This window comes from Puntigrus tetrazona, chromosome 12 (genome assembly GCF_018831695.1).
Source record: "Puntigrus tetrazona isolate hp1 chromosome 12, ASM1883169v1, whole genome shotgun sequence".
NCBI classification, from domain to species: Eukaryota; Metazoa; Chordata; class Actinopteri; order Cypriniformes; family Cyprinidae; genus Puntigrus; species Puntigrus tetrazona.
In genome coordinates this window covers 11,601,758-11,622,097 of record NC_056710.1, presented here as the reverse complement: position 1 = coordinate 11,622,097, position 20,340 = coordinate 11,601,758, and the positions used below count along the sequence as shown (strand labels likewise).

The 20,340-nt window shown below is 38.1% G+C and overlaps 3 protein-coding genes across 5 annotated transcripts; 2 read left to right on the top strand and 1 right to left on the bottom strand.

The window, feature by feature from the left end:
* Positions 1 to 1,095: 1,095 nt before the first annotated feature.
* On the top strand, positions 1,096 to 9,356 carry slc16a5a (solute carrier family 16 member 5a). Its single transcript, XM_043254035.1, has 5 exons — positions 1,096 to 1,404; positions 2,457 to 2,902; positions 4,242 to 4,385; positions 5,410 to 6,237; positions 7,725 to 9,356. Exons 2-5 carry the CDS (start codon positions 2,596 to 2,598, stop codon positions 7,988 to 7,990), a joined length of 1,545 nt encoding a protein of 514 aa, XP_043109970.1. The 5' UTR covers positions 1,096 to 1,404; positions 2,457 to 2,595; the 3' UTR covers positions 7,991 to 9,356.
* Positions 9,357 to 9,803: 447 nt separating this feature from the next.
* tap2t (transporter associated with antigen processing, subunit type t, teleost specific) lies at positions 9,804 to 15,074 on the top strand. 3 transcript variants are annotated; one of them, XM_043254290.1, is made up of 12 exons: positions 9,807 to 10,007; positions 10,264 to 10,802; positions 11,001 to 11,115; positions 11,208 to 11,338; positions 12,146 to 12,351; positions 12,918 to 13,115; positions 13,196 to 13,324; positions 13,406 to 13,594; positions 13,673 to 13,846; positions 13,984 to 14,143; positions 14,257 to 14,393; positions 14,529 to 15,074. In XM_043254290.1, the coding sequence occupies exons 2-12, from the start codon at positions 10,271 to 10,273 to the stop codon at positions 14,736 to 14,738; spliced, it is 2,181 nt and encodes a 726-aa protein (XP_043110225.1). In that variant the 5' UTR covers positions 9,807 to 10,007; positions 10,264 to 10,270; the 3' UTR covers positions 14,739 to 15,074. The 3 variants fall into 3 exon arrangements, with proteins under 3 accessions (XP_043110226.1, XP_043110225.1, XP_043110224.1); XM_043254289.1 differs by having other exon boundaries at positions 9,807 to 10,802; XM_043254291.1 differs by lacking the exon at positions 14,529 to 15,074 and having other exon boundaries at positions 9,804 to 10,802; positions 14,228 to 14,368.
* Positions 14,736 to 19,124, bottom strand: faap100 (FA core complex associated protein 100). Its single transcript, XM_043254287.1, has 9 exons — positions 18,761 to 19,124; positions 18,559 to 18,680; positions 17,546 to 18,198; positions 17,041 to 17,256; positions 16,805 to 16,961; positions 15,714 to 16,566; positions 15,515 to 15,631; positions 15,346 to 15,432; positions 14,736 to 15,232 (listed from the first exon to the last, which is right to left on the bottom strand). The coding sequence occupies exons 1-9, from the start codon at positions 18,911 to 18,913 to the stop codon at positions 15,101 to 15,103; spliced, it is 2,490 nt and encodes an 829-aa protein (XP_043110222.1). The 5' UTR covers positions 18,914 to 19,124; the 3' UTR covers positions 14,736 to 15,100.
* Positions 19,125 to 20,340: the final 1,216 nt, after the last annotated feature.

Here is a 20,340-nt window from a genome sequence, read left to right as displayed (position 1 = left end):
CGTGCATGCTTTAATATACAGTACACACACATTTTAACGTGCTAAAAACCTGCTCTTTCATCAGATGTTTTGGGTGTATTGCATTGTCAACAGTATTGATGTAAAGTGTCAAATATGTCACTAGGCTGTGGAGATTGTGGAGCTAAGTGTTCTGGAAATGAGTAGTCTTGATCAGACTGTCCTTTTCATATTTAATTTAATTTTTTTTTTTTTTTTTACGTTTGTCTTCTGATGCAGTTTCTTGCAATGTACAGATTGCAAAATGATAATGTATGATTTTTATCATAAAATGTGTTCATGTTTCAGAATTGTGGTGTGCTTATTTTATTTACAGTGTTTTACTTTGTGTATTCTGTTTAAAAACATTTTCAGATTAAACAAAAACCTAGATTGTGCCCACGATGGTAATTTCTGCACGGCTAAATATTTTAGAGCCTTAGAGTTAACTCCTAAAATTATTAACTATTAAAATGTTTGGTTATTTGCCATAAATTTACAATTCCCGGATATTTCATGGCCATGGGAACCATGTAAATATTACCATATGTGAAGTGAAGATATACTTCAACCATAAACATAAATTTGACCAAACCCCTATGACGTTCTTTCTTGTGTTAGTCACAAAAGCAGTTGTGTAAAATGACACTCTCTTATTTTACAATGAAGTTAAACAGGTTTGATCGAACTTCACAATTTGTCCGGTCTCTTTAAACATCTCGACCCTGCTCTTAAATGAAACTGGTCTAAAATGACGTTGAAAAAGTTATATATATATATATATATATATATATATATATATATATATATATATAATATATATATATATATATATATATAAATGGATAGTATACGAAATATAGTGGAGTGTGATTGGTGTAAGAATAAGATCTGCGTCACGGGATCAGTATGTACTTAACTAATGTAGTACCGTTGGGAATAAATTGGGTTTAATAATAATTCTAAAACTTGCTGTAGTTGTGAATTTAAAACGCACTTTAATAAAGAATATTATGGGATTTATAATATAATAGTATATATTATATGCTAAACTACGCCAGTTCACAGGAAGCCGCCCTCAGCTCGACCCTATGCGGATGAGACTGAGCTGCTCTGGGGTAAAGGCGAGAGGAAATGCCATGCCATCGCCCCGGTGCTCAAATTTCTCTACGTGTAGACTGCTTTTAAAGGAGCCGTTTCCACTTCATCGAGCTTTCCGTTGGGGGCACGCGGTTTACACGGATATGTAAAAGAACATGTTGTTACATTAGCTTTTGGTTAATCGGTTGTATCCTGAAACTGCTCCCACCCGAGGTGTCTCCTCCTACCGCTGATATGAGAGTCTCCTCAGCCTCCGCCGCACAGACACACGGCGCTGGCGCGGATGCTTAAAAATGCGCTGAAAAGGTGCGTTGTTGTTTATTACATTACTGTTTTTTTTATGTTTTGGTTGTGTCGTGTTTGACGATGGCAGAACGTTTAGCTTGAAGAACAGGGTGCACACTAGCTGTGAGACCCTGGTGTTGTGAGGGATTTCAGGTAGTTTTAATAAAAGGGCTGTTTGTTTGACAGCGTAGTAAAGGACGTCTTAAGTGTTTTCGTAGCACTTGGTGAAACGTAGCACGTGCGCCTCGGCTTTTCCTTCGCTGCTTTTTTTTTTGTTTGTTCATTTTGTCGCTTCTTCCTGAAAAGCTGAAATTATGTCATCGTGTTTAAAACGCTTTAAAACCGACGTGGACACGGAACGAAAACAGTGGTGGAAAGTGGAGGTGGAAATCGTTATTAATTCAAGTCTAGTCTTTTTTTGTTGTTGGTGAATAATCTGTAAACCAGTAGGTGGCGACACATGGGTGTGTAATTGTGTGTGTGTGTGTGTGTGTGTGTGTGTGTGTGTGTGTGTTGAGCAAATCATAATCCATATTTTAACCCACTAAGAGTGTGAAAACATTAGCCTTTTAGCAGAATCATAAAGACGACTTATAAAGCTGTGGAAAAGATAGCAATAATAAATAAACAGTTTCAACAAAAAAAAAGTTACTGTACTTTTTTGTATAATTTGCTTTCAGTAACTTCAACATACTCATTCTTTCAAGGGGCGTGGCCATCCAGTTAATGAATCTAATCAAAAGCTGCTATACAGCACTCAATGCTATTTTCTTTCTACGGTAAGCTTCCTTGTTAGATGGCCTAAATATTATCTTGGTTAGGGTTCTGTATTACAGCTTAGGCCAGACAAAACCGTGAAAAATGTCTAAGGTGGATGTGAGCAAATAATGCTCGTGGCTACCTGAACTTGAAAGGCAAACGAAGAGGAGTTTGACAAGTTCATACAGGAACTTAGTTCGTGGGTCCACCCAGTATTTTGAATCGTCTTTTCTATATTTTAAAATTGTTTGTTTGTTTGCTTTTTAAACATTGCGTTCGTGTATTAAGATTTGCTCTTTTGCTTTTTTGTATAGGTGCACAGCATTATTTGGAGGATATTGAATATGCAAGAATGTGTTGCTCTGCCCTTCTGCTGCTGACGGCCCAAAGCTCCCCGGATCGAGTGGAAAAAACCCAGGCGGCAGTGACTTGGTTACCATCAGACTAGAAAATATGGCACCTCAGCAACCTTCTAGCATGGAGCAGCAGTCGGGGGAGCTATGTGAGCCTGAATCTGAGGAGGGACCAAAACAAGGACCAGGACCCCCTTCTGACCAAGTTCATCCAGTTGCCCACGATGCTCCAGATGGAGGCTGGGGGTGGGTGGTCCTGGTGGCTACCATCCTTGTCTTAGCCCTGACTCTGGCCTTCCCCTCCTGCATTGGCATCTTCTACTTAGATCTCCAGGAAGAATTTCAAGCCAGTAACAGTGAGACGTCTTGGGTGCCATCGATAATGACGTCAGTTTTGCATGCCGGAGGTAAGGATGTTATAGAGTATGCGTGTTGTTTCTATTCCGGTAGGACAACAAAATGAAATCACCAAAATGCTGAAAGTTTTAAACAGGTTTCGACAAAAAACCCCTCAAGGATAGCTTGAGAGTTTAACATTTAAAAGTGAATAAGTATTTAAGACGTAAATATTTGTGTTGTAATTTGTAGCATTAGATGTTTGTAGTAAAGTGTGAATTAAGTGCAAAAACTCTTAAACGTAATAATCCCATTAGAAGCAGAGTTCTTCGTGTTTTTATGTCCCAGAAGTAGCAATATATGACAAAATAATAAAAAGCATTTCTGGCTAATTCATGCAGCCCTATATGAATGATTATGTATCTATATGAATAAGCCATCCACTAAAACAGAACATTTAAAAAATAAAATAATATTAAAGTATTAAATTATTTTGTACTTCTATACTCCAAGTGTATATTTTCATCTGATGGATTCAGTTTATGAAAAAAAAAGAGTAAAGCTGGCACAGAGCAATATTTTGAAAGAACCACAGAGTCACAGTGTTCACATTTTTTTGGGGAAATCACCGTATAAATGGCTTACTTATTCTGTACCTTTCTCTGCATATTAAACCAGGTCAAACTTGAAGGAATTAAAGTTTCATTGACTCACCCTCAGATCGTTCCAAACCTGTTTGAATTTCTTGTTCTGCTGAACACAAGGGAAGATATTTGGAAGAAAGTTTGTAACCACACTGTATTTTTTTTTTTCTACTATGGAAGTCAAAACAGCCTGGTTAACAACTTTCTACAAAATATCTTCCTTTGTGTGTAACAGAACAAAGAAATTCATGCAGGTTTGGAACTGCTCAAGGGTGAGTAATTGATTTTCATTTTTGGGTGAACTCTTCCTTTAATCAACATTTAACCTGCAAAAACACTTCCAATCCAGAGACCTGTGTTGCTTTTAAAGTAAATACAAAAACTGACATTTTAGTTATTGCCACTTATTTGTATTTTGTATTTATATAATAAAAAAGGTCATATTAATCCAGCAGAGATGGCAATTAAACCTCAGTGTTTGATTTACATGTTTTGCTTTTAATGATAGTCATAATAAACATAAAAAAGAGGGAACAGCTTGATCCATGATTTATTACACTCACACTGGATTGTACCTCTTCAACTGCCACACATAAATTACTTGTGCGTTAACGTTTCGCTTAACATATTTGAACAAGGCTGTTTATTGTTCTAGGGTGGCGTTCTGAGTAGCTGACTGTGGAAAATGAGCTGTCGGATTATATCATGTCATGCTGGGATTTTAAAGGTGAACCGTCTCACGCTGTTAAACGTGTTTTTCTTCCAGGTCCTCTGTGTAGTGTGCTGGTGGAACGCTTTGGTTGCCGGGCAACAGTGATGTTCGGTGGAGTTCTGAGTGGTTTTGGGATGGCGGTCAGCTCTTTCTCGCATTCAATCGCTGACTTATACATTACCACCGGGGTCATCACAGGTCAGTAAGTCACCAGAGGAAGCGATTATTGTTATCTTGTTTGGTCTGTACTTAAACTTGAAACAGTGATTACATGAATATCCTTGTGATTATGTAAAGAGTTATTACTAAGCACTTTACCAGATAATCTGATATGAATAAAAACATGAATGCAAAAGTGTCTAATTTCTTGAGCTATATCACACAAGTGATGCATGTCATATGTCTACTAAAAATAAATAAATATGAAAAAAGTAATTCTTTGCTTTTATAATTAAATAATAGAATAAAAAGTTATGGTATAATAATAAAAAGTTAAAAGTATTTAAATAATAAATAAATGTATTCATTATAAATTCATTATAATTAATTTATTGATTATTTCATATAATATCAGAATTATTATTGTCTGTCATACTTTAATTTAAAATACCTATTTTAAAAATGTATTCTTATTTATATTTATAATTTAAATGATCAAAATCTAAATATTATTTGTGTTATTATTATTATTATTGCTTATGTATAAATTAATTGATGATAAATTATTATTTGACATACTACTAATGATAAATCTGTTATTATTTGATTATTAGTTATTTAAACCATAGACAAACAACAATTATTACTATATTATCAGAAACAGTATTTAGTTATTTAATGTATTTATCATTCATTCTTAAATAATATACAACTAATATTAATAAATGTGCTTGTTTTTAGTTGATTGTTTTTTTTACCATATATTATAACAACAACAACAATTATTCTTTTATTTGCAATTACAGATTTAATGTATTTATTACAAATACTTGTAATGCTATACACCTAATAATACATGCGTTCATTATTAACTGATTGATTTTTTTATTTATTTTTTTATTAAACCACACAATAGTCAGAGCAATTAATATTATTTTTATTATTATCAATACAGTTACAGATTAGATGTATATACAGTTAGAGTGTTTACTGTTAGTAATAAAGGTACAATGTACTTCACCCAGCGGTCAGTTCTGTATAATTCACTCTGTTTGTTTCACAGGTCTGGGTTTCTGTTTCAGTTTCCAGCCCGCGGTCACTATACTTGGCCACTACTTTGTGCGCCGTCGTCCTTTTGCTAACGCGATGTCCTCCACCGGTACTGCTCTGGGTCTGTCTACATTGCCTTTTTTAGGTGACTATCTGCAGAGTACGCTGGGCTGGAGAGGAAGTTTTCTGGTCCTCGGTGCTGTGCTGCTCAACTGCTGTGTTTGCGGAGCTGTAATGAGACCCGTCAGGCCTCGCAAGCCCAGAAAGTCGAAAGTCGAGGCGATAAGCAACGGTCCCATACCCGAAGGCGCGAAGGGATGCATGCTGGGGATCTTTCAGCGTTTAGCATCATCCCTCAGAAAACACATGGCCTTTGACCTCTTCTGCAGTAACCCGCGCTTCCGTGTTTTTTCACTGGGCATCACTTGGATGATGCTGGGGTTCGTGGTGCCGCTTATTTACCTGGTCCCGTACGCAACCGCTCACAAAATGGATCCAAGCCGAGCAGCCCTGCTGCTCTCCATCCTGGGCTTTGTCAACATCTTTGTGCGTCCTCCTGTCGGACTGCTCTTCAGCCTGTCCTGGTTTAAAGGTCGACACATCTACGTCTTCTCAGCCGCGCTCCTCTTAAATGGACTCAGTAATAGTATCTGCTGCATTTCGGCCAGTTTCTCAGTGCTGTTGATGTATGTGCTGACGTACGGGCTGTCCATGAGCGTGGTAGGCTCACTGATGTTCACCGTCCTGATGGACACGGTGGAGATGAGTCGATTCCCATCTGCGCCCGGCCTGTTGTCTATCATGGAAAGCGTTACGCTGTTAATTGGACCTCCTCTCGCAGGTAACCTCGTGTTTTGAATCATGTGTTATGTTACTGCCTGTCTATGACTCACAGAATCTATTGTATACATCTGAACTCCAGATACCATCTTTTAAAACAGACAGAGACTGTTTTAAATGTCGTCATGCTGGTATTTCAACACGTGTGCCTGCTTGAGACAACAAGCACAGCTCCTATAGTCAGCTGAGGAATTTCTAGCATTATGGATGTTAATATATATAGTTTATGTTCATAATATATATAATTTTCTGAGACAGTAGACACTGCTTCACTGCAGACAAATATTTTTGAACAATAGCTTGTAGGTACTGAAAATATCTGCCTCGTCCAGTAGCCCTAATAAACAGTACATTTTCATGGTTGACAACTTTTAGAAAGTCAACTTGTTTTGAAGTGTGGCATGATACTTTAATACCAATTAAAACAATTTGTAACTATTCTGCATTCAGCTTTATGATCTAATATTTATTGCAAACCTAGAACACCTTTTATACTTTGAACAAATAGAACATTTGTACTGCAACTGACACGTGACCACTTATATTTGCTGATCTACTGATGTGTAAATGTATTACATTACTCCACTGCTTTGGAATATATATGTGTGTATATATTCCAAATATGTATATATGCACACATATTCACAAACACACATATACTTACTTGCATATTACAAATGCATATGTAAAAGAAAATATGCAGGAAAATGTTGTTTAGTAATATGTAATATATATATATATATATATATTTATATATATATATATAAGTAAAAAAAAAGCTGCATTCATTTGTAATAAAAAAAGCTTTGTTTTTGTCAAATATTATTACAATCTAAATAGAAATTTTTTAGAAAGATTTTTATACAATATATTTTTTAATTGAATGTATATTATAAAACCCTGTTATCATATTGCAATAAAAAAATAGTTCACTTAAATGCATTTTATAAAAATGCATCTGCTCTTATCTCTGGTTTAATCTGGCTCAGATCAGGAAATGAATGTTCTTTCCTGTCACGTCTGTCACAGCTGTTCTGTCGGAAGTCAATTAAAAAAAAACATTTTAAAAATGAAATGACAGACATTCCCAAAGAATTATCACATTAAGAGGAAATCGCTCTATTATCTAGAGTGAATAAAAAGTTTGACTGTGTATCTATCAGCGAGGAGGTCTTTGCCTGTGTTTAAATAAAAGGAATGGAATGTCCTCTTTTGTAACAGCACTAATCTGGATTTACGTGTTGGTGGGAGTGAAGGCTCAAACTGACCGTTCTTTCTCACACACGAATATCCTGCCTAACACTGCTTAGCACCTTGGAGTGCTACCAAGTACACTTTTTTGGCTTAAGGCTCACCTGTATCCCCCCCCCCCTCATTCGTGACTCGTGTTTTGGTGATTATTTTCAAAATCATACCGATAGAGAAAATTCTGAACATATGTAGTTCTTGTAATAGATTCTCTATAACATCTCTGCGCCTGTATTCCAGGAATCCTCGTGGACCGGACTGACCAGTACACCTATGTGTTTGTGGCCTGCAGCATCACAGTGGCCTTATCAGCCGTATTCCTTATGGTTTCCTTTTACTGGCTGGACTCCCGTGACGCAGCCCAGAAGAACGGCACACCAGCGTCTGGATCTCCAGCTAAGCCTGCAGTCAGTTTGACCAAGGACTGCCAGTACAGCAGCGTGCCTACAGATGGGGACAAGACCAATAACCCGTCATCAGAAGCAGAAAAAATCACAGATGCCTGACCTGTATCAATGTCCTTCATGTCTTTGTTAATCGTGATCCGTATCAGGCACACAAATACGTTCCTTTGCCATTTATTAGTAGCACAGAATGTGCTGTTTATAACTGTTTTATTTCAGCATTAAACCATGGTTGTTCTGTATGTTTTTCATGACACTGGTGTTTGTAAACGTCACTGGTTTGCCTTATACAGTATATTAGTGTTATGGCATTACAGCGACCAATCCGCTAATGCAGTCCTTTGAATTCAAGTAAATATTATAAACGCTTCTTCATCGATGATTCAGTTGACAGAATGCTGAAGTTGTTTGCACAGGAAATTAAGCTATCAAGTCAGGAAATCCTGAGCATTATGACTTATGTTTTCATCTCATGCTTATTATATTTCCTCATTATTATTATTTTTGCCAGTTACATTACTCTTCAACAATTTGAGGTTGATAAGATCTTTGATAAGTCTCTTATGTTAACCAAATCTGCTTTTATTTTATTAGTATTTTAAATAACACTTTTTAAAATTTTTGTATATTCAAATTATTTAAATTTAAATTATTACTGCGATGGTAAAACAGCCATTACTCTGGTCTTCAGTGTCATATGATCCTTCAGAAATCATCTGGTGCTCTAAACATTTATTCTTATTATAAATGTTAAAGACGGTTATTTTACTCATTTTATTTTTGTAAATAGAAAGTTGAAAAGAACAGTGTTGATTTGAAACAAACATTTTAATATGTCCTTGCTGAATTAATTTCTCTTAAAAAATCTTGCCGACCTCAAATGTTTGAAAGGTAGTATTATCACAATTTGTTTTATGAACTTTTTGTGATATAATACCATGCACTGAGAGACCTGGCCCTTAAGGAAGATTGTTGGTCTGTTGCATCTACACGTCCAGTTCCCAAAGGGCAGGAATAATACTGTATAATAAATAATATTATTGCACATACACTCATAAATAATCAAGATTTAAAAGTCAGACTTGTTTTCTGGTTCTCAGCGATTAAGCATGACAATACCCTTTGTTTTTTTTGGTTTGCTAGTATATTAGTTTCACTGGTTAGTGCTGAATAAGATTGTGTTTAAACTAAGGGTGCAAAGGGCTTATTTTTATTGAGTGTAATACATTACAGACGTCACATTTCACTTCATGCTGATTTATATGCAAACTCCTCATGTAAACTGGTTGGTCATCGTGGTCACTGTTGTTTTAATACTTTGCCAAAGCAAAAAATGACCAGCTTATATAAGCAGAAAGGGCTACCTGAGAATCATTTATATTGCAATGTGTATTACAAAGCATTTATTTGTGTACTAAATTTAAATTTAATAATAAAGATAGACAATAATAAAGACACATGCTCTGTTTTTTTTTGTTTGTGTTTATTTCTTTTTCTATCAGCAAACAAGTGTAATTAGGTCTGACCTGTTTATTTTTTACATTTTAGCTGGGTAACCCACTTTCCAGTTAATGTTTGAAAGAAATGTTAACATTTGTGTGGTTGCTCCATAGATTTGTTTAAAGAAACCTTATATCGGACAAGCAATGTTTCAGAGAGAGTGCTAATAAATTGATCGTAAGCCAAATATAATCATGCCTTGAAACGATTACCCATACAAAAAAAAGTGTGATAATAAATGCTAGCTTCATTGTTAAAATCCTTGTTCACACACTTGTTCAGGAGAGAAACAAATAGCTGCTCATTCATGAAATCGCCCATAATTCATTAAATCTGCTAAACAGCGCTCTCTGCTGGTCACGTGAAGAACAGACAGCGTCTTCGGACAACCGACGTAGCGTTCAACGTGATGAACGCCACACACTGTAGAAGTATGAGGGAAAAAAACTGTTTAGTGCACGCTGTCTCGTTTTAAGTAAGCTGTGAGGCTATCAAACGCATTTTCCAAATCGAGTCTTATTAACGCAAAATGAAAATGAAAAACTGTTTCGACGCCGCCCACAAGTGAAAGTGAAACCAAAAGTGATCTTGCCACAAACTGCAACGAGAGCAGCTAATGGTGAGAAGACTCATATCGTTTATCTGTTTGTGTTGTTTATCGCTTGTTTGCTTTATTTATACGCGCTAGATGCTGCTGAAAACACTGTAAACCAAACATTGTAAAGTCTGTTTGCTAGGTTGTAGGTTAGCGTTTTCAGTGGGTCACGCTAAGACACCAGCTTGCCCGTTAGCTAAAACCCCTCTAAAACCAGCTAAAAGACTAGCGTGAGCAGGCTTAGAAAAACATTCTCGTGGTTTATCTGATTCATTCTCAGTTTTAAGATGTCCTCCAAGGCTCACTCCATTTATAGCACTGCAGCGGTGCATTTCTGCCTGTTGTGCTGTGATCTTGTCATCTGGGCTTGTGTGTGGGCTACACTTCTGTGGATGCGTGGAGAGGGCAGTCTGGATCTACGGTGCCTTTGGACCCTCAGGGTCATCAGCTGCGTTGTGCTTTATTCACTGAGCACAATCTTAACGGACGCCAGCTTTCAGCCTCTCCTGAAGCGATGGATAGTCCTACTGAGCTTCCTACCTCCAGTGTTTGACAGTATGCAGACAATGCTGCATGGGACCGTGAGAGGCTTTAGTCCTGTTCCTGATCCTGGCATGGTGTTTCTGAGCTCTGCTACATCTACTATCATATATATTATGTGGGAGATGGCCTTCCCGCATGGTGCATCATCTAAGGGTGCCAGAAACCAGAAGAAAGAAGAAGAGGCCAAAGCACTTCTAATGAGGGTCATTCGCTACTCCAGGCCTGATTATCTTCATCTAGGGGCGGCCTTCTTCTTCCTCAGCCTGGCAGCGCTGTGTGAGTGTTTCTCCTAGTTGAGGAAATTATAATATTGTGTGAATTCGTTTTTGATTTTAAATCCAAAACTTGATTTCAGTGCGTTTTTATCGACATAGAACTAAACTAGGAACTAGATCCAGAGAAATACTGGTTATATACTGGAAATAAAGGTCATCATGATACAACGTGAACCTGTTTTTTTTTTTCTTTTTATAGTTGAGACATTCATACCACACTGCATTGGCAAAATTATTGACATATTAAGTGGAAAGTACCAGCACACCCATTTCTTATGGGCTATTGGACTCATGGCTTTGTGCTCACTTGGAAGGTAACATCAGTGTAAAATCACCGCCAACGAATGCCTTCTTGTACAAATTGGCTTTGTTTTAAAGTTAATTGTTTGTTTGTTGTGTCTTTAAGCTCTATGTTTAGTGGTATGCGTGGCGGGATGTTCATGTGTAGCCTCAGTAGACTCAACAAGAGAATACGATACATGCTGTTCGAGAATCTCATGAAGCAGGAGATAAGCTTCTTTGAAGAAAACAAACCAGGTACCTGTCCCTTTACTTAAGTTGGTTTAACTCACTTTTTCTAAATTAATATTTTTGATGTCATTGGGAACCGTTCAGGTGAAAACAACTTTTCTCTGGTTTCTCTGATGACATGTGCTGGACTTTTAAGTAAATTTTTCAACTAAAACCCCACCCCTACAAGCAGGCATTGATCTGCCCCAGAGTGAAATGCTCAAAATCCAACCAGCATTTTAAAAAAAATGCAGTGTCGAGTAAAGCCCAAAGGCATTCAACTTAAAAAAACCCCAAAAACTGACTGAAGATCCCTAGAAGGTTAAAAACACGTCTTGTGAGACTGGATTCCTCTGCATATTTTGAAAGTAGACAAAGCTGTTAAATAGTACATTTGAGACCGTGGACCACAACCCCGCCTTAAAGTGGCTGGGGTACATTTATAGCAATAGACAAAAATACATTTCATGGGTCAAAATTATTGATCTTTCATGCCTAAAAACATTAGGACATTAAATAATAGATTATGTTCCATGAAGATATTTAGTAAATTTCGTACTGTAAATATATAAAAACTTTATTTTTGATTAGTAATATGCATTGCTAAGAACTTCATTTGGACAACTTTAAAGGTGATTTTTGTCAGTATTTCGATTTTTTTGCACACTCAGATTCCAGATTTTTAAATACTTGTATCTCAGCCAAATGTTGTCCAATCCTAACAAAGCCATGTATCATTCGAAAGCTTATTCAGCTTTCAGATGCTGTATAAATCTCAATTTTGAAAAATTTACCCTTATGACATGTACTTTTTAAAATAATTTTCTCTTACAGGTAGTCTAACATCACGATTGATCTCTGACACTGATAAAATGGGACGTTCTGTGGCCATGAATGTGAATGTGTTACTGCGGAGTTTGGTGAAGACATGTGGCATGCTGTTCTTTATGTTGCGCCTATCCTGGCAGTTAACCCTTCTTACATGCATTGAAATGCCACTTCTTGCTTTCATACAGAACTCATACAACAACATCTACCAGGTTAGTAAGCTGTCTCATGTTGGTTTCACACAACTTCGTGAAATGTTTGAAACTAAGCAAATATGAATTCCATAATGAACGCTGGGGTTGCGTTTTAGTGTAATCTGAACAAAACAGAGACTTTGATGAAAAAGATTGCATGGCTACCCACACATTTTCATTCTTAAACACTGATTTAAAATGAAAATGCACTATTGTAAATTGGGCCTGAGATTTGCCCTTATTGTATTTTTAGGCCTATTAAATTTGTTCAGTTCAAAGTCAGGCAACCGATGTATCAGTGTCTGAAATAGCCTCTTTACTTGTCAGTTGTGCCTTTTCCCTTTGTGTGCTTCGACAGTACATTTAAAATCATCAAACACTTTATTTTTTCTAACTTTTAAAAAATACATTCTGTTGCCTGTGAGTAACATCTGTGAAGGATGAATATTGATACATAATTCCCATTCCATTTATGAAAATGTGGCAGTAGGAATCTTCTAAAGAAGCTCCTTGTAATTTTTCAATTATTGATTCAGCTCTAGAATAACCATAATGAATTCAAAATGTCTCACTTTTCTGATCAGAAAACGGCCAAAGAGCTCCAGGACTGCGATGCAGAGACTGCAGAGTTGGCATCTTCTGTTATTGGGTCGATGAGGACTGTGCGCAGTTTTAAGGCGGAGCATCAAGAGCTACAGCGTTATGAACACACTCTCAACAGGAAGCTGCAGGTTTTGAGGCGCAAAGGCATCTACAGTGCCATCCATCTTTTAATACGCAGGGTAAATCATATACAGTTATGAGTTTCATGCACCATTCTCCAAAATTCTGTTTCATTGATTCTACTTTCACTGTATTTTAGTTTGTTACAGTCAGCTTGAAGGTAGCTATGCTTTTCCAAGGCCGGAATCTCATCTCATCTGGACAGCTTAGCAGCGGCAGCCTCCTTGCGTTTGTGTTCTATCAGAAGGACATGGTGACCAACATGAAGGTATGAGCATGGCAGGTAGAATTTTACAGTAATATGACTTTTCATTTAGAGACTAAACTCCGTCCATCACTATATTTTCAGCATCTGGTATACATTTATGGAGACATGCTGAATACTGTGGGATCTGCAGTCAAGGTCTTCCAGCTGCTTGACAGGAAGCCACAGATGAGAGAGGAAGGAGATTTGGCCCCAGAGAAGCTTGAGGGAAGACTAACCTTTGAAAAGGTCACCTTTTCATACCACTCCCGCCCTAACGAAAAAGCACTTAAGGTATGTTTTTGTCTATACTGCAAAAGCCGATCAGAGCACTCGTTGGTTTCGCATGTACTTATTGTTGAATTGTTGCAGTCTGTTACACTGACCTTGAGTCCAGGGAAGCTGACGGCATTGGTAGGACCTTCTGGTGGTGGGAAGACCTCTTGCGTCTGCTTGCTACAGAGGTTCTATGAACCAAAGGAGGGTGAGGTTTTACTGGATGGAGAACCTCTGCACCACTATCAACACCAATACTTGCATGAAAAGGCAAGGAATGATACACCAACATTTATAAACATGTAGACTAACTTGAGGAGAGCTCTGCGAACAACCAGTTCAGTTGGATGGTTCAGTGAAATTAGTTGTTTGTAAATTGATACATCATTCTCTTTCATTTGGCTTAGGTAGCAATGGTATCCCAAGATCCTGTGCTTTTTTCTGGCTCTGTGAGGTATAATATTGAATACGGTTTGAAAGACTGCACACTTGAAAGAGTAGAAGAAGCTGCTCGGAAAGCCAACGCTCACAACTTCATATGCAATTTGGAACAAGGATATGACACAGGTAAATTAAACTAGAGATTGTTTAAAACCCAACATGGATAGTTTATGCTACTCCATAAATAACACAAACACTCTCTAAAATTAGTAGGTTAAACCTGGATGCTTTCTCTGCAGATGTTGGCGAGTGTGGTGGCCAGCTGTCTGCAGGGCAGAAGCAATGCATTGCAATAGCCAGAGCTCTGATAAGGAACCCACAGATTCTTATCTTGGACGAGGCCACCAGCCACATGGACTACAGCACTCAAAAAGCGGTACGGAATCCTTTGGATACTACTACATCTTACCTAACCTAACATCTTAAGCAGTTGTATGCTTTTTTTTTTATTTGCTGTAACAATCACTTTTGAGGTTTTCTAGAGGTATCTATTCACGATCTTATCTTCCAGGTTCAAGATGTGCTCAATAACATAAAGCATCAGACAGTGCTGGTGATAGCTCATCGTTTGGAGACCGTAGAGAAAGCAGACCACATTATCTTCATGGAGGGAGGTGAAGTCGTGGAGCAAGGAACACACCAGCAGCTCATGGCTAAAGAAGGAAGATACTATCGGCTAAGAGAAAAGCTTTTCAATCTGGAGACACAACCAGAGGACTAAAGTATCAGATATTTTAATGTATTTTACATTTTACAGAGACTCTAATACACACTCACAGACCGTTCATGCTGATTTAACAAAACATTCTATAACTAATTCATTATGGATAATGAATGGGACACACAAAAAAAGCAAGGATTTTTTTTATCCTAAAAGTAAAACAAGTATGGAATAACTATGGAAGCCTATTTCCGTAATTTAGTTTTTTAATATCTCACCTTTTTTTTCTTAAAATCATGTTGATATAAATGAACTTTTTATTTAGTGGCATATATGGGCTTCCATAAATCCATAAAACATTTCTACATCCTTTACAGTGTTCAAAAATGTCTGTAATACAGGCTTTTGAGGGTGTACTTCAATCAGAGAATGACCAACGGATTTGCCCTCAGCTGAAGAAAAATGCGGAACAGGATCTCCAAGTTCTTATTCATCTTCATTGTTCCACCAAGAGCTGCTTGATTCTGAGCATCCTGAAGGTCTTTAAAAAGAGACTGACAATAGAAACAACTGTTACTGTGATGTGATTTAAACAAAACTATGTGATGGTTGTGAATTAATACTAATCACAGTGTAAAAGAAATAAATGCAAGGGAATCAGATCTACCTCAACATGCCGTACAGCTTCAAACAAGCTCTGTGCCTTTAACTGTTTTGTACGACCACATTTCACGTCCGAGTCTCTGAGCAACACCTGTTGAAATTGCCATGATCTATGTCAGATTTAATTGTAAATCCAAGTTCAAAAAAACGAAAATACTTTATTCTAAAAATACCTGAAGGCGCCATAAAATGGCATGATGCAGTCCACACACCGCTGCCACAGATGTGCTTTCTACCTGAATCTCCAAAACTTCGAGAGGTCCATCAGAACAGAAATCTCCCAGTGTTACCTTGATGAAAGACATGGCTAACTCATTATAAATTACAGAACCATATGCTTATAAAGGAATAATCGTAGTATAAAGTCAGTACCTCTTTAACCAGAAGCTTAACAGAGCACCCATCTGGGCTGTAGGCACAAATAACTGGACTTTGTCGTCCTGTGGCCTCAGGTGATACCAGCCAGTTTAGCACAGACACGCACATTTCTTGACTGCTGGTTGCTGAGAGGTTCAGTTTAGTCTTTAGAAGCTCTGATGATACCCTGACCATCACTGTGATGGGTCCTGACTTGGTAGTAATATCAGGATCCTTGGTTAACACTCCTCTGGAACGCAGGAAAGCTTGAATGCCATCAGTGACAGTGTTATGTCCAATGTTGCCAAGTGAAAATGATCTTTCTAGCCTTAAAGCATCAAGCCAGTCCACTCTTAAAGTACTCAAAGGTGCACTGATAGATCCTACCTCTGTCAGGAGCTGAGAAACATCAGGAGAAGATGCTTCAGGACTAAACAGAGCAGAAAGGGAGAAGTCGAGAGAGCAGTGAACTTTTACTGGCAGAGAGAGTCCACAAGTGCTTTCAAGAGGAATAGTTACATCCAGTTTCTGACCAGAATCCAGTTTCTTGAATGGAAATGAGTATATCATAGACGAGCCCTCCATATTTGGACCTTTGGACAATGGGTGGACCTGAATGCACAAAGTCCAGCCATGTTCCAATGTACATCCACTTGAATTTTCTAGCACACATGTTAGAGTCAGCGAGTCCCTTTGGAGCAACGAGCTCCACCTAGTTACACCACGGCAGCTGATTGGAAGTTTGCCCACATTACAAGCCTTTTCATTCCCATGTTTGTCCAACAGCAGGCTGCAAACATTTATGACTTGATTAAGACGCTTGAGAGACTCATTTTTTTCCTGAAGCTTGTGTTTCAAGGATTCAGCCCTTTAGAAAAAAAACAACAACAAAAAATAAATCGATGTGAAGGTTAGTTCATTACAGTTCATTACATGAGTTCAGTCCCCCCCCAAACAAACACAAACAAACAAAAAACTACTATCCAACTATGACTATAATTATCATATTATAAAGTTCAAATAAATACAAAAACTCAAAAGCTGACATTTTAGTAATTGCTGCTGGAAAACCAATAGTCTTTTCAAAGATTAAGCATGAAACAGACCTCTCCCAGATGTTTGCAATGGAAGCCAGGAGGTCCTTCACTCTCTGGCCTGCCAGAAATGAGGGCAACCTAGCAACATTTCCGTTTTCAGATCCTTGAGGAAGGTTCACACAAAGCAGTTTTCCACTCAAAGATACTGCCAAAAGCTTCATAGATCCTTAAAATTGAAAAAAGCTTTGTGTTAATGACTTAATAATGCAAAATCACAGAGATTTATCAAAATTAATGTACTGTACCAGTGGAGTTAGTATATGGCCCAGCAAGTGCTATAACCCTGTATACACCGAGACTGTACGAGGTCAGAGCTTGCAGTTGGGCCTCAGCTCCAGTTGATGAAGATGATTCTGTGGTGAGCTGAAGAGCGTGCAAGTCTGTGATAGAGCTGTAGAACATCCACTTATCATCAACACAGACACAAAGCACCGGTCCTTGGACACTATGTTCATTGAAGCCTGGAAAATGTGAATTTAACAGATTATGATTGACGTTTGATATTACAGTCAAAAACATCAGGGTGATACACCTGTCACAATATCAAAATGAAAAAAAATTAATTCTTTAACATTTAAAAAAATGTTTAAACAAGTATGAAAGTGAAAAGTACATTTCTAACAAACTGACATGTTTCTTAGATTCTAAAAATATTTTTATTGAGGACACTCATAATTGACCCTCAAACCAATTAAAAACTAGAGCAATGGCAAATATTTGTGTAATAAAAGTACTTTAATTCAGTCTTACTATAATCTGCCTTTTTTCCTTCCAAGTTTGCTTGTTTGCTTTTGACCATTAGAAGTTTGCCTTTCTGACCAACTGCAACAAGACACTGAGGTCCAAGTTCTCCAGAGATGCAGGTACCAATGAACACGACTGGCTGCTCTAAGCTCTGGAGGACTCTGACCGGAGATCTCTGTTCTTCATTAGGACCAGCCAGGGTGGGGACGAACAAAGGAAAGCAGCAAATACGTCCATCAGGTAAACCACAAAGAATGACTGGAGAATTGACTAAAGAGGTGTCCACTCCAAATAAAAGCCTGAAAAGACCAGGCTCGAGATGAGGATGAAGGTCAGACTGGCGAGTGCTGCCTGATGTAGAGCCTTCAGGGTAGATGCAAGTCAGTACTGGAGGAGAACTTACACTTTTATCTTTCCCTGTTATGTTTAAGTGTGTGTTTAGAGTTAAAACCTGGAAACTTGCAAGTTTATGAAGGGTTCTGGATCCAGGCTCTTCATAGAGATCAAAACTCCAGATGGATTTTTGAAGGCTAAGAGTCACGAGGATCTTCTTGACTATGGTGAATGCTTGCAAACTGGCATTTTTGAGGACAATAGAATCATCTGGCACAATATACAGCATACTGTCAGGTGTTTTGTTCGCCAGGACAGATGAAGAACTAGGAGGAAAGAGACACAGTAACTGGGCAAAAACCTGTGTAGTAGTGCAATATAAATGAGCAGTATTTTTTGGTCTGTTTTCAGGCAAATGTTGTACGTTCATTTGCTTTAAGTAAATTACACACATGCACATACATAACTGCTCTCTCCTAAAAAAACAGCTAAAACCAGCCTAAGCTGACTGGCTGGTTTTTAGCTGGTCAACCAACCTGGTCTTAGCTGGTCAGGCTGGCAGACCAGCTGGAACTATCCAAGTAAAACCAGCCTGACTAGCCTTCCAGGCTAGGAATAAGCCAGCTGTTTTTTTCCCCAGCAGGGAGTAACTGATCATTTATTTAGTAAGTAATCTGTGTTTCTACCTGAACTGTGGTGGTGGTATAAGCGTGGAGTAAATCACACCGTTGGCGCAAAGAGCAAAAAGTCGATGCTTATCTTCACTTAATTCCAAATTTATAACTGAAGCATCAAACTGCATCACGGTCTGAAAAGCAACATATATGAAGTTAGCATGGTTGAAAGTCGTGTAGTTGGGCACAAAAGTGAGAATAGACATCCACTTGCCGTGACTCTCCTCTCCTGGGCATCGAATATGAGAACATCTCTGTCTCCTCTGGTGAAGAAAAGAGTCGTGGCGTCCTGTATGATGCGCACTGAGTGAGACTGACAGTCACTGAACTCAGATAAATACTCCACACTGCACCGCGCCGCGTCCATTATCACACCCCGTCTGTTTTACATTCTCCCCAGAGTGAAATTATATTCAAAAAATGTCTTCGGTTCGGATAATAATAGTTATTCTATTCAACCACATAATAAATTCTACTGACTGACTTGGTTCATGTAGCCGCCACCTCTACAGTGACCAATGAGGGTCGATATTCTTCCTCTTCTGGTTGTTAACCACTCCGTTTCAGTAGACTGCCATCTACCGGTAAACTACGGCGACGCATTTACCTCATTCGAACAATACCAAGTGCAGGTAAAATATTACGGAGGTGTTTACTATATAAATGAAAGGTGTCATTTATAGCAGCGTCTGTATTAAAGTCTTTAAACAATCGGTTGAAGGAATCAAAACTAGCGAGTGAACTCCCTTGAGTCGGTTCTTATCAATGAAAATTTTCAAAGCGGCCTGAAAGCGATCGTGATTCAATCTTACAGTCGAATAGCTCACTGCCGCTCTAAATCAGTGTTGCCAAACTCATCCCTCAGAAATGATGATTAGGGAAATTATACAAAGACACAAAAGACTCATAATGGAATTTGGAATTTTGGGAATTTGTTTTAGGTGTCACCAAAGTGCATCCCTGCTCAAGTACAACAGATAAGAGATTACGAAAACTTATTTCAGTCAACACACTCTATTGCTACAAAGTGCAAAATACTGCATGCCAGCATCCATTTTCTCCGCCATTTTGATCGACGCTTCAGTTATTAGGTGTGTGACATCAAAGTACCGCGAGAGCGTTTGACAGCTGATGGCTCCATATGCTCGTATATATTTTCTCGCGGTGCTTTGATGTAACACAAACCAATCGGTGGATGCGGAGCCTCTTGAAGTCGAACACATCTATTATAATATAATTAGAATATTATTATACATAATGAAATTGCGGTGCGCGACATGGTAGGTGTGGCGTGATTGATAGCAAAGGTGAGAGGTCACGAGCCTAAGGCAGGGTGTGGCCAAGTGAAAAAAAGAGAAAAACTTCAAAAAAGGAGCAATTTTTTTAAATATAGCTAAAATAGCCAGTTGTCGGAAAAAAAACAAATGTAAAGTCGCAGCAACAATGACAAAATACCTACATTTGGCGACAACTGCTTTTTAAAAGCAGTTTAAACGATTCAGACCTTGTGTTTGCCAAGGATGTAATACAACAACTATGTTTTATTAAAGTCAACAAAAGTGGCGGTTCGAAATAAAGCTAGCTACTTTCCCTAAACGACAGCTTCCAATGTAGTATGGCTTCATGTAGTAAGAAATAACGTAAGTATTGTTTGAGTAGGCTGTCGCGGTATGCAACGCACTGGTTTACGCCTTCCGACATTCCTTTCCAACCCACTTCCCCTCCCTTAGTCAGATCCAGGGAGAGATATCAATCGGCATAAAGCACGAGAACAGCGTTTACCACTCATACGTA